Raw genomic sequence first — 15,288 nt, 5'->3', positions numbered from 1 at the left:
AGAATGCATGTGGTCAAGGAGCTAAAAATTTTAAAATTGGACTTGCCTATTATGGTTCAATAACCAAAATCAAAATCGAAGAATCCCATGTATTCAATCTTTCTTGAACTCCAACAAGGTTTAATTTTGGACCCCAATTTAGACCAATTTGAAACTTGATTTGTGATCGAAACCAAGTCAGAGAGATCAATACTCTTATACAGAAGTTATTGTCCTGCATCATGACAAATGCTTGTTCTTGGACCCTAATAACCAAAGAACTACGACAATAACCTCCATAATTAATACCGACCATCCTTTTTAGGTGTGAACCTTATGATTAAATTTCATAGATATTTATACACATATATTAAAGTTAATCTATATCAACTAGAAAAAAATCTTGCTTTGGCCCCCAAGTACAAAACAGCTTCGACAAGAACCCCCAAAAACCAATCCCAATCCTTTTGAGGTATGGAGTTTGTTCTATAATTTCATAGAGATCCATTTACCTATACTCAAGTCATTGTCTGTGAACCAGAAATTGCTTGTTTTTCGCTACTAATTACAAAACAGCAAAGACAATAATCTCAAAAATCAATCACACCCTTCCTATTGAGGTATGGAACCTTGATTTAAAATATTATATAGATTCATACACTTATACTCAAGTTATTGTCTGCGAACCAGAATGTCTTTTATATAACTACAACACAGGCATTACACTTATACTCAAGTTATTGTCTGCGAACCAGAATGTCTTTTATATAACTACAACACAGGCATTACACTTATACTCAAGTTATTGTCTGCGAACCAGAATGTCTTTTATATAACTACAACACAGGCATTACACTTATACTCAAGTTATTGTCTGCGAACCAGAATGTCTTTTATATAACTACAACACAGGCATTACACTTATACTCAAGTTATTGTCTGCGAACCAGAATGTCTTTTATATAACTACAACACAGGCATTACACTTATACTCAAGTTATTGTCTGTGAACCAGAATGTCTTTTATATAACTACAACACAGGCATTACACTTATACTCAAGTTATTGTCTGTGAACCAGAATGTCTTTTATATAACTACAACACAGGCATCATCCATAAAATAATAGAATGCTAAAATTTGGTGGTCATATAAAAGTGTCTATCAGTGGGAAGAAAGGTGAATATGGTCATGTGAGCTATTACAAACACTAAGTGTCCACCATCTTTTACAAAAATCTCCTTTGAACCACTAGACCAACTTCAACCAAGTTTTGATTAAATGATTCATCATTTTGTTTCTGAAACTGGGCTTTGAACGAGCTTTTAAAAACTGAATATTTGTATTGACCTTTTAAAGCTACCTATTCATTATGTGCCTTGTTCATTGCTGGCCGTGTGGGTAAAAAATAATCTGGAGTGATGCAACATGCATATGAATTTTACTTGATAGTTGTATTGGTTTCTAGTTGGACTCGGGAAAACCATTCTCAAACCAAAATGAACCTTCTGAATTTTGATAACCAATTTAGTTAATAAAATTCTGCTTAAAAAAGACTTTAATTTTGATGAATTTTATTTTCCCTTCTAAGGATGGTAATAAATAGACGGTCTCGTCTATATGTACTAATTTGTAAATAAGATATGGGGCCTTTTTCTTTTTAATGGTTAAGTTTTTGGCCCATTTTATCTATTTTTCATATTTTGCACCAAATTAATTTTTCTTATTCTAGCATCAAAATTATTCTCTTTTTTTTACTTTTTTCTTTTTCTTTTTAGTTCATTAGTCTCTTTTCTGTAAACACAATACAAACCCATGTAAGATATCTACATCAAAACTTACAAATACTATCTTTTTATGTTTAAAAGAATTTAGTATCGTGTGGTAATGAAAGCTCAAATTTAAACGTCACTAGAAAATGGGTTGTTCAATCCCGAACAAAAATATTTGAATCTTCATAAGACATATATCCTGAATTGATGTAACAATAATGTGGGAAGAAAGGAAAACATAACAAAAATACCGAACTCCATGAAAAGTTCAAAGCCGAAAGTCATAAATCAAATTGCAAAATCAAAATCTCAAACACATCAAACAAATGCACGGTGGGTATGGTTGTCCTGCGAGAGAACGTTCTGTGCTGGTGATTCGGTCCTGACGGGTGCTGATGATCAATGAAAAAATGTAAACAAAGACGAAAATGATGATTTTTGACGTTTCCACTCATAAAAAAATGGAAGAAAACAGTTGAGATTTTTCAATTTTGTTTCTTATGGGTTCATATGTAAACCATTAAAAAGTTGACCCTCTAAACTGTTTCACTAAGCGTAACACAAAAATGCTCATTTTCAGAAAATCTAGAACTGAAAAAATAAAACAAAAATGCTCATAGAGTCCGCTTTCTATACCGCAATCCACACGACAAAACTATTTTGTGAAAAAAACATTGCAATTTATTAAAAATGTATCATTTTCTCAATTTATTCATGTCCTGATACTGTGCTGGTGGGTCCTGTCATTGTGCTGGTGGGTCCTGATACGGTGCTGGTGATTTTGGATAAGAAGTTGGTCATATTTGAAACAAATGTTACAAAATCAATAAAATTGGGCAGATAAATGTCAATAGGATCTATGACTCCTATTTTAGCTCTTGTGCATCCATTTGGCTGTTTAATATGTGTTTTCAAATGATCGTAACTTTTATTACATAGTTACATAAAAGGGCAACATCTTTCGTCCAATATCAGATAACAATATATAGTATCTAAAATAAGAATAGTTTTATTAAGATATTAAATGCCCCTTACATTGATGATTCAACAATGATCAAAGCCCATGCCACATAGACATGTTTGTTAGCGCTCCGCATACCCCTCCCCACTTCCACCCAACCAACCCTCCTCGTTTCCTCTTTCATTGTTACAGTGGTGTACCAACACAACAATTTATCACATAAAATAATAACACAAAGACACATTATTGAACAACGAATGCACCTGTACTAAAAGCTAGTTCAAAGCCGCATTTTCAACTAATTATATATAGATAAACCATGTTCTCATATACAAAAATCCCAATCGTGTCGATTAAAAAAGTCTCAAAACTTAAGTTCACATTTTAATGTTTGATGAAGCAGAACTTTAAAAGTGTGCAGTGAATCTTGTGCTCACAACAGTTATTGTCATAATTATGTTTACATAAGACTTATAAAGGAATTAAGAAGGTACCAAGAAATATTTTACAGTTCAATTTAATAATCATGAATGGAAGGAAATGATACGGAAGTTTACATAGGACAAAAAATATTGATAGTATTTTTTGGCGAAAGACTTACACGCTTCTTTACATTATATAGTACAGCTCTTCTATAAAAGCATACGATGACGTATGGTTGTTAACACATATTTCCTTTGGTTTCTTATGGAAATTTGTCCATTGACAACAAACATACCACATCCTATACTTTATATAAGTATTGTATAAATTATTTGTTTATAAATTACAACGTATTTTGGTGATCTTGCAAAATGATCGTAACCCCGAAAATCGTAAACATATTTTCTTATCTTAAAAGGGGACAAGAAGGGTTCCATTAACAGGCCAATAAATAAGATTACAGTTAATTTAAAAAAAAAATAAAAAAATAGAGGTATTTTTTTCTCTCATAATAACAGTAAACAGATTCACAACAATGTCAATTTCAAGAAAGCAGACAACAGTTAATTAGTCAATAACAGTACAGCATCAATGATCTTGAATATATGCCACTTTTAACTAAAATAAAAAGGCACAGAACCAGGACATAGGAGCACAGAACCAGGACCGTTTTTCTTATCACCAGCATTATTACAAAACAAACATGCAATCTCGAACCCACATCGCAAAAAGTGACGCACTTACGAAACGAACATGCAATCTCAAACTTTATACAACTATTACTCAATAACAGTCCTAACAAAGAACAAAAAAATATGTCTGTCAAAATGGTGCAACTTCCTCAACATTACTGTGCAATAAGATAAAGAAAATATGGAGTACTTTATGAAAAAACACAAAAGGCACAATGCATGTCTATGGAATTAATTTTAAAAAAACACGCTATATGTACCTATAATGGACATATTTCAATATATCATGATATATTTGAAATTTAATCTTTAGTGTATCTGATAGTACAGTAAAATAAAAGTATGATCTTCCCTTAAAAGTGTTAATCTGTTTATGAAAACCTTGAATTTTGTTGAATTTTCATCAAACTTGATCGTGAAAGATCAGGCAACGCATTATTTTGATCGTGAAAGATAATGCGTGACCAGACTTAATACTAGTAATCAGAAATCAATATTTCTTTTACCATTTGATACACCTGCAACTGTTTGAAGCCTGCAACTATTTTGATAATGAACATTAAAGCTATTAATTTTTTTTATAATTCAACACTTTACCTCGAAAGTTAAAAAAAACCAACACAAACGTGTCTAAATCAGTTTGAAAAATTCAGCTCTGAGAATCCGTCTAGTACATTTCAGGCAGACCGCCACTTTTTAACCAACCGTTTGTGCAACAGTACTTTCTTAAGTTCTATGTATCTTTACATACAACGTAGCAGATGTGGATTGATTTCCAATGAGATAATTATATACTACAAACTAAAGAATACCAGAGCGTAAATGCTGAAATGTCTCGTCTGCTTTACTTATGCTAGTATATGTGTTGAACGTCTGTAATATTAAGGGTTTTACTAGAAGTGTCAAATACGCTTAAGATTGTGAATGGTTCATAAAAAAAGGTCAAGGTCCGATGAACCATGACATACAGATCTCTACAATCATCTCTTACGCCAAATATTGGTGTTCCGATCCTTACAGTACCTTAGAAACTGACAAATGTAAAAGTTATGTTTGGCCAATTAATTCGGAACATAAGGTCGAAAGTATATGAACCCTGACCGACAGCCAGGCAAAGACATCTTACTATCATTCAATATATCAAATACAATTTAACATCATATATGAAACATGCAGACAGACATGTACACCATACACCAAATATCGTGGCGCTATAGCATACAGGTACAATGTATATAGGCAAAAGGCCAAACAACATAAAACGAACATTGCCAAATGATGCATGATAATGAGGTCAGTGTTATTTGAAACCTCGCAGAAGCCGAAAATGTACACCTTACAATCATAACAACAGACAGTTATCCTAAAGCTTAACAAATCCGATACGGATTTGACCACAAAACTAAATCTTCATCTATGAAATAAGGCAAAGTCGAGGTCAGGTGAAAATATTAATACTTTGAAATGCTTAAATTTATTGAGGATCTTGACCAATCTAGTTTTTCTCAATACCAATAACAAATATTAATTATCATATAATTGAAGAATAATTTGAACGTCTTCGTAGCAGCAGAATCGCCAGATCTTTCACGATCCTTTTCACGATCTTCAAAAAGCGGTACGTGATCTTTCACGATCCGAAAAATCAATTTTGTGTAAATATTTCTTTTTTATAACAAGTTTCAGATTATGTTTATACAAAAATAACTATGATTCATTCAAATTGAATGCCCTTTTTCGGATAAAAGTAGTTTATTTTATTTGAATTTGTGAAAAAAATCATGTTTGTTTACATTATTTATGTCATTGAAATGTCGAGAAGCAATCTGCCTTTTGTTGTTTTGTAAACACTATGTTAATTTAAAACTGGATTTTCTCACATACTGATCATAATGTTGAACCATTCAGTTGACAGACAGTTTTATTTTGTTGTAAATTTGTCTGTGTAATTAATTAAATTACATTATTTAATTACCTTTCATACGTCTTCTCGATTAAATTTCTTTCACGATCCGTTACCAGAGCTTTCACGATCGTCTCGCAATACTTGACCACCGTTAGATATTCTTTCACGATCATTTCTCTAGTTAAACCGAATGACACCCGTACTGTTGCCTTTATTTACAAATGTCTAGGTATGCAGTTGTTAATGATATGGACAGGTATAAGGCAGACGACATTTTGAGGCGAACGTTGGATTTGGTAGACTGGAGAAAAAAACAGCAATATTATAACCCAAAGTACCGCCCTGTCTCAGTTTAATGAAGGTTATGATTAATGTATTTTATATGTTACGGTTCTATATCGCACCTCCCCTTTTCTTGTCAAGAAAAAAAATTAATTCATATTCGGCCAGCACACTTGGTACAATTAAAAACCTGATAATAAATTGTTCAAATAAGGCCTTCGAAAATAGTGGAATAAATTACTTTTGGAGTGTCAAGAACTCGTTGGAAGTACTTGATAAATTGCATGCTTATATTGGTGATTTTGAATCTGTTCAAAGTTTTGATTTTTCTACCCTGTATACCACATTGCCTCACATTCTCATTAAGAAAAAATTCACACACCTAATTAAATGGGCATTCAAAAAATCAGAATGTGAATATATATGTTCAAACTCTTTTAGGTCATTTTTTAGTAGCAATAAACAAAAAAACTATGTTAATTGGACATGCTTTGATACTATATATGCCCTTGAATTTTTACTAGATAACATTTTTGTTCGCTTTGGAGATTCCGTATATCGTCAGATTATCGGAATTCCAATGGGGACTAACTGTGCACCACTTATTGCGGACCTGTTTTTGTATTGTTATGAGTTACAATTTATGACAAAAATAAGCAAAGACCCATCGAAACAACATCTGATAAACAAATTTAATAATACTTTTAGATATTTGGATGATATTTTGGCTCTCAATAATGACGACTTCAGTATGTATATTAATGAAATTTATCCTGTTGAACTTACTTTAAATAAAGCTAATACTAACAATGACCACTGCCCTTTTCTTGATCTTGATATCTATATCACTAATGGAAAGCTGAATACTAAAATTTATGATAAAAGGGATGATTTTTCATTTCCTATCGTTAATTATCCGTTTTTAGATGGTGACGTTCCCTTGTCACCATCTTACGGTGTTTATATATCTCAACTTGTACGATTCGCTCGTGTATGTAACAATGTTTTCGATTTTAACGAGAGAAATTTATGTATTACTGAAAAATTATTACACCAGGGTTTTCGATATCACAAACTAGTCAAAACATTTACTAAATTTTATCATCGGTATAAAGACATCATTCGTAAATATAGCTCAACATGCAGACTTCTAATACGTTCAGGTATTTCACATCCAATTTTTTATGGTAATATTCTTTATAAAGCACAAAGGTGTCAGTATTCACCTCAGAAACTTACAAAACCTTTGAATAGACTTATTAAGAAGGGATATAATTACGATACTGTTGTCAAGTCATTAAAGATTGCATATTTTGGCGTTAATATTGAGTCACTGATAAGGTCTTTGCATCGGAACTAAACACATTTATTCTAAAATACAGTTGTTGGCATGACACGGGTTATGTTCTTCTCATAAATGTTATGATGGTATGATACTAAACCCCTAACGGGAAGGATTGTGCCTGATGTTCATATGATGAAATCATAATCTTTCAGTCAGTTTAATTGAAGTCTGGAGCTGGCATGTCAGTTAACTGCTAGTAGTCTGTTGTTATTTATGTATTATTGTCATTTTGTTTATTTTCTTTGGTTACATCTTCTGACATCAGACTCGGATTTCTCTTGAACTGAATTTTAATGTGCGTATTGTTATGCGTTTACTTTACTACATTGGTTAGAGGTATAGGGGGAGGGTTGAGATCTCACAAACATGTTTAACCCCGCCGCATTTTTGCGCCTGTCCCAAGTCAGGAGCCTCTGGCCTTTGTTAGTCTTGTATTATTTTAATTTTAGTTTCTTGTGTACAATTTGGAAATTAGTATGGCGTTCATTATCACTGGACTAGTATATATTTGTTTAGGGGCCAGCTGAAGGACGCCTCCGGGTGCGGGAATTTCTCGCTACATTGAAGACCTGTTGGTGACCCTCTGCTGTTGTTGTTTTTTATTTGGTCGGGTTGTTGTCTCTTTGACACATTCCCCATTTCCATTCTCAATTTTATTTTATACTGAGGGATAATGGGTTAGAAACACGATAACCGGACACGCTTAACACAGGGGCAGATCCAGCCATTTTCCCAGCCATTTTATAAAGGGTTTCCAACCCAGGGTAAAAAGGGGATGTCCAACTATATATCCCCATTCAATTGCATTTATGGTTGAACAAAAAGGGGTCCAACTCCAACCCCCGGACCACCTCCCTTTTTTTGACTCGCCACAGCAATATACAAATATACGGATTAAATATCTAGGAAGTTCCCTTTTTGGGGGCAATCCAGGACATATGGGAGGGGAAACGGTACGGTCCGGGAGTTAGACCCCCCCTTTTTTTTTTTAAAGATCAATGCTTTAGAATAGAGACATGTCACTGGGATCAAAAATTTTACCTTGAATCAAAGGAGTATTTAAAGAATCTATTTTTATTTTTAAATAGATGCTGAATGTTTTTTCGCTATTGGAATCAGTTTCCTAATATGTATTTTTTAATATCTTGAAACAACTTGTAGTGAACACTTTTAGTATTTCCTTATGCTCGTGCTATTTTAAATTATCAATTTCTATTGTTATTAATGACAATGGACTGCGTTTTCGGGATGTAGAAGCAGGGTTTTCCAGAAACCCCGCTAGTCACACCCTGTGGCCAAAATCAGTTGTTTCAGAAATAGAAACTGGAGTATGACAATAGACCTGGGTGTAAACTATTTCCTCTGATTTAATGTGTTCCTGCTCCGATTCATACAATATATAAAACGTCTGAATATTAGTCAACGATCTTTCCCCGTGACGTGGGCGCTGGATCGTACGATACACATACTATTCTGATTGCACTATTACAATCTTGAAATTTATACAATAAAACAGTTAAAACCGAACACAACGACGGTTGTACAAATTTTAAATTTCAAAATAGGTTATATAGCTATTTAAAACAGAGACTGCAAATATATGCTTCGAATAAAAGTAGTAATGTTTACAATTCTGATATTTCACAGATGACAAAAGTTCAGATAGCATGGAAATACATTTCCAATAAACAGCACTGATCGAACTACGCTGGTATAAAATTTCAAATTTGACAACAGTAGAGTTAATTACAACAGAGGCAGGGGCGGATCCAGCCATTTTAAAAGGGGGGTCCCAACCCAGGACAAAAAAGGGGGGGGGGGTCCAACTATATGTCCCCATTCAAATGCATTGATCGTCCACAAAAAAGGGGGGGTCTAACCCCCGGAACCCCTCCTGGATCCGCCAATGAGAGGCTGCGTATTTAAAAATCCAAAATAAATAGCAATTTGATAATGATTAAAACTGTAATAAATTTTGTTAAAGGTTTAAGTAATTGAACGTGACGGCGTACTTGTTCGTCCCTATCAAATAAAAAGAGCCCGGCAATTAAAAATGACTGGTATAATTACACAAAAAAATAGAGTTGACAAAGGTAAAAATTAGAACAGCGAATACTAGTACTCGATCTATACTTCTCTTTATCAACCTCTCTAGGTTCTGATTCATTGACGATATTGACACGAAGTGGGACGATACTGAACAAGAACTTTAATTTGTTCATTCAACGTGCCAACGATGCTCATCCCTCAATAAATTTCAGTAATCAAATCCATGACTCTAGGATTAGTTACTGTAACATTTCTCGACACTGCAATGCAAGTGAAGAATGGAATCATGATTTACATATCCGATACAAACAAACATAAGTATCAGTTTCTCCTTTGAGTTGTCATCTTAAATATTGCACCAAGAGCCAGGCCATACGAATAAAACGGATTTGCTCAACCGCAACGATACTGCAAACAGGCGACTACAAGAACTTCGCGGTCACTGACTTAAAAATCGGGGCTACAAAAGAAAAGACATTGATAAAGGTTTCTCTCGTGCTTACACCACCAGCAGAGATGAACTTTTACAATATAAAGACAAAAATGTCAACAAGACAGGGGGCCTTTTGTGTTGACTTAGCATGGGCCCATTTGACAAGTTATATAAATATCCCCTGTAAATATCACACCTAATCCGCGAAATTGGAAAGAAATAGAAAAACATCATAAACCATCCAAGATCTTTCACGGGCCAGCGATTCGTTATTGGAGTCATTGCCCGTTAATTTTATGTTTTGCATTTATAAAAGTCCATTATCTTGAAAACTATAATAGATAAATAGAAAATTTAAAAAGAAATAAATTTCAGCAGGATATTTCAGATAAATTAATTATAAATTTTTTATCTCGATTTTATATAGTAACTCTCAGAAGTTCATCATTTTCCTCATTATTTTCTTTACAAAAATTCATATTACCGCACCGTTGATAAGGCCCTAATGTAATTTGACAGAATTAACCCCATCAGTTATTTACGATGCAGGCTGGTAAATCTGCCCTGCTAAGACATTTAAAATTTAAGTAGGATATGACTCAGCTTTACCAATTTCGGTACATACCGATAAGAACTACGTGTACATAATACATGTATAATCCGCAGGCTGTACTATTCTTTCCGAACTTGATGTAATATTATATGTCCTTGACAATTTCCGGCTTCCGTGTGTGGACTTTGGTAACGAAAACGCGTGCCTATTGATTATAAAACTGACCCTGATAACATTAAGTGAAAAACGTACAGAAATATTCAGCCAAGAAAAATGTCTGCGGTGAGTATCAATTAATTTCTATTGTACTGTGCTTAGCAAAATAATGATACACTTCTTGAAAAAAAGTGTCTTGCGGTTGAAACCGCACCCAGCAACTTCTGATTGACGGTGTAAATTATGCAGGGTTCTCACTATTGAAGAAATTTTTAATGTGTGTAGGGGGATACAACATTTTATTGACAGGATTGATTGATTGTTAGTTGCTTATCGTCCATATTGTCATTGACAAGAAAAGGGGAGGGTGGCATTTTTCAAAACCAGGGCCTGTGTCTACATGAGGATTGGAATTCCGTTTAGGCTGTACCCTCAGGTGTCAAACGGTCAATTTTGGCTCTGTAGCTTAATAATGTTATTCGTGAATGAATGAACTTTATTCTCACAAAACTACATGTCAAAGTTACAGAGAAAATATATATTTACAATTACCATGATTACATACAGACATATATGTACATCTATTTATTTCAATAAATAAATAACCATTATTTAGATATCTTGACACTATATTAAATTTCTATTTGCTGAATTCATTTTCTTGTCACAGTCTGCACGGTTAGCCACTAGTCCGATGCCCTAGACTAGTAAAATTTGGTTAGGACTAGTAAGTTTTTGCAAAACTTTGTTTGGCCCAATAACAAAAATGTCAGAATATTGGTCTTCGGACTAGTAGTTGAAAAAGTTTTTGGTGCAGACTGTTGTCACTAATCACAATCTAATTAACCGATCTCTCATCGCTCCCGTTTCTGATATGTCGTGTGGGAGATCTAACGAAACACGCTTTGAGGTCACATGTGAGTGACCTCGTAGGTGTGTCTTGTTTTAATGAGTCTTCGACGATCTTGAAAGTTTATCGTGAGGTAAAGGGATGTAACTCATTTTATTTAGGAAGAAATCGTCAGTCCAAACAATCCATAAACTTTTTTGATTGGCTTATTAATAGGTCGTCAACTCATTTGCATAATATTATAAATTCATAACTTCCAGTTCACTCACATGTGACCTCAAAGCGGGTTTCGTTAGTTCTCCCACGGGACATATCAGAAAACAGGAGCGATAAGAGATTGGTTTTTGGGGAAAGACGGCTTCAAGCCGTCAATCCCCTATGCGGTTGACCAGAGTGACATCCCCTCACATCATTCATTTTGTTTTTATAGTGTGGAAAACCCCCCAAAAATCTTACTGAGATCGATGAGAAGGAGACACACAAATGAATAGATTGACTTTAAACACTTTTTTACACATTTCCCTTCTGTTTCTCACGAAATTATCGTATTTTGAGCTCTCCTTTACACTATTTACGTTTCTTTTACAATCCGGAAAAATCAGTATGACGAGATATTCTAAATATATCCAACCTACATTATATTTAATAGTGACGTCATTGTTGGAATGCCACACTACGCAGAAGCAGGGATATCCTTCACTGGTTATTTAAATCATTCTCAGAGTTCGTGCACTAATTAAACATTGGTATTTGTTAAATTTAAACATAATTATGTTTGCTGTAGATGATTCAAACATCAACATGCAATACTTTAATTTGTAGGTCAACAACTTTCAAAGTAAACAAAGGCCATGGGGATACATGAGATTGGAGACAGAAACGATTTTTATACGACCGCAAAAGGTCGTATATTGGTATGACGTTGGCATCGTCGTCGTCCGAAGACACATTGGTTTTCGCACTACAACTTTAGTTTAAGTAAATAGAAATCTATGAAATTTAAACACAAGGTTTATGACCACAAAAGAAAGGTTGGGATTGATTTTGGGAGTTTTGGTCCCAACAGTTTAGGAATTAGGGGCCAAAAAAGGGCCCAAATAAGCATTTTTCTTGGTTTTCACACAATAACTTTAGTATAAGTAAATAGAAATCTGTGAAATTTACACACAAGGTTTATGGACACAAAAGGAAGGAAGGGATTGATTTTGGGAGTTTTGGTCCCAACAGTTTAGGAATTAGGGGCCAAAAAGGGCCCAAATAATCATTATTCTTGTTTTTTGCACCATAACTTTAGTATAAGTTTATAGAAATCTATGAAATTTAAACACAAGGTTTATGACCATAAAAGGAAGGTTGGGATTGATTTTGGAAGTTTTTGGTCCCAACAGTTTAGGAATTAGGGGCCCAAAGGGTCCAAAATTAAACTTTGTTTGATTTCATCAAAAAATGAATAATTGGGGTTCTTTGATATGCCGAATCTAACTGTGTATGTAGATTCTTAATTTTTGGTCCAGTTTTCAAATTGGTCTACATTAAGGTCCAAAGGGTCCAAAATTAAACTTAGTTTGATTTTAACAAAAATTGAATCCTTGGGGTTCTTTGATATGCTGAATCTAAAAATGTACTTTGATTTTTGATTATTGGCCCAGTTTTCAAGTTGGTTCAAAAACGGGGTCCAAAATTAAACCTTGTTTGACTTCAACAAAAATTGAATTCTTGGGGTTCTTTGATATGTTCAATCTAAACATGTACTTAGTTTTTTTATTATTGGCCCAGTTTTCAAGTTGTCCAAATCGGGGTCCAAAATTAAACTTTGTTTGATTTCATCAAAAATTGAATAATTGGGGTTCTTTGATATGCCGAATCTAACTGTGGATGTAGATTCTTAATTTTTGGTCCCTTTTTCAAATTGGTCTACATAAAGGTCCAAAGGGTCCAAAATTAAACTTACAAAAATTGAATTCTTGGGGTTCTTTGATATGCTGAATCTGAACATGTAGTCATGTACTTAGATTTTTGATTATGGGCCCAGTTTTCAAGTTGGTCCAAATCGTGGTCCAAAATTAATCTTTGTTTGATATCAACAAAAATTGAATCCTTTGGGTTCTTTGATATGCTGAATCTCAACATGTATTAAGATTTTTTATTATCGGCCCAGTTTTCAAGTAGTTCCAAATCGGGGTCCAAAATTGAACTTTATTTGATTTCATCAAAAATTGAATTCTTGGGGTTCTTTGATATGCTGAATCTAACCATGTATTTGGATTTTGGATATTGAACCATAATTGGTAAATGTCCAATTTAAATTTTTTAAGTTTTTAAGTTTAAGTTCTTAGACCACATTCATTCTGTGTCAGAAACCTATGTTGTGTCAACTATTTAATCACAATCCAAATTCAGAGCTGTATCAAGCTTGAATGTTGTGTCCATACTTGCCCCAACTGTTCAGGGTTCGAACTCTGCGGTCGTATAAAGCTGTGCCCTGCAGAGCATCTGGTTTTCATTTTTTCTTTAAAATCTTGTTTTGAGAATCTTCCTCCAATTCAGGAGCACCTCAATTGATGAGTAATTATCCACTAAAATAAAACTTATGTATCTGAACACTTAAAATGTGACATTTAGTATATGATAAGTAGTCTTCCATTAAAACTACCAACATACACATGTAATCATTGTAATGGTAAAAAAAAAATTAATTAAAAATGTTGGATTTTGTAGTTTAAACCTATTTATTCATGAAATTTACAAATATTTCAAAATGTAGGGAAAAAAAAAATAGAAACAAGGGCCATCTTTCCCCTCAGAGCTATTCAGCTCTTTGATTAATTAGATTGCACTTATCAGAGCTTGGTTCTTGTAGCTTCTTGATGCTACCTGTTGCTAATTAGTGAGACCCATGACTGTCTAATCATTATTTGGTGAATTTATTGTTATTTACTTATTGTTTAGTAAGATCGAGCATGAGATTAACAATTTTGTTCTGAATGATGTTCTTAAAGTTTGATGCGTTTTGAATTTTCCATCAAGCATACATGTACATGCATGTTGATTTTATCTAATTGTGTTGTCGTCAGACTTTTCCCTCTAGCTAATCTTATGAATATTATTCCAGACATATTTTTGTCTACAAACATTCCCTTAAGCGTACATTATGAATATTGTTCCATAAATTTGATGTCTAAACAGTATATTTTGTGATGTCACAGAAATGTGATTTCAGTTTTTTAACCTCTTAAACAATTGATGATATTGTCACTCATTCATTCATTCTTTTGGTCGTTGAATTTATGTTCATTTGTTTGTTTATTCATTGCATTTATTGCATTTACACTAATCTGAGTGATCAAATGACACAGAAATTAACAACTATCATAACTATAGCCACTTTCTCTGCTTTCACACATATTCAGGTACAATGTGACTAGTTACAAAACACTGTGTTATGTATATTTGCTTAGTCATACTCTCCCATGGACAAATAACTGCCATGAACTGGGGCCAGTAAAGGTTTCAAATGCAATCATAGGAGAGTCATTTTATAAAGATCATTTTTATAAACTTCAATCTGTGGCTTCAAGCTTACACTCCTGGAAAAAGTGTTTAATAAATACAGTTTTTAACTTTATGTTTTTTTTCTTTCTTCAGGAATTCAATAAAGCAGCAGAGGAAGTGAAGAATTTGAAAACCAAACCAAGCAATGATGACATGTTAATAATATACGGCTTATTTAAACAGGCAAATGTAGGCGATGTTAATACAGGTAATGTACATGTACAATGTTAATAATATCCAGCTTATTTAAACGGGCAACTGTAGGCAATGTTAATACAGGTATAGACAATGTTAATAATATACGGCTTATTTAAACAGGCAAATGTAGGCGATGTT

The 15,288-nt window shown here is 33.5% G+C and overlaps 1 protein-coding gene across 2 annotated transcripts in view; it reads left to right on the top strand.

Annotated features, from left to right (window-relative positions):
• Window positions 1–15,288, top strand: part of LOC143064936 (acyl-CoA-binding protein-like) — a 60,184-nt gene that overhangs the window by 42,173 nt on the left and 2,723 nt on the right. The window contains exons 1-2 of one of the 2 annotated variants that reach the window (XM_076238161.1): window positions 10,521–10,676; window positions 15,046–15,160. In XM_076238161.1, the coding sequence (XP_076094276.1) occupies window positions 10,668–10,676; window positions 15,046–15,160 (124 nt within the window). In that variant the 5' untranslated portion in view covers window positions 10,521–10,667. Of the gene's footprint in view, window positions 1–10,520; window positions 10,677–15,045; window positions 15,161–15,288 lie in introns of those variants that run through there. The other variant, XM_076238160.1, reaches the window with a different exon arrangement.

Source organism: Mytilus galloprovincialis, chromosome 2 (assembly GCF_965363235.1).
Source record: "Mytilus galloprovincialis chromosome 2, xbMytGall1.hap1.1, whole genome shotgun sequence".
In the NCBI taxonomy this organism is placed as follows: domain Eukaryota; kingdom Metazoa; phylum Mollusca; class Bivalvia; order Mytilida; family Mytilidae; genus Mytilus; species Mytilus galloprovincialis.
Note: the sequence above shows the minus strand (reverse complement) of the source record. Positions and strands in the feature narration are given on the sequence as shown.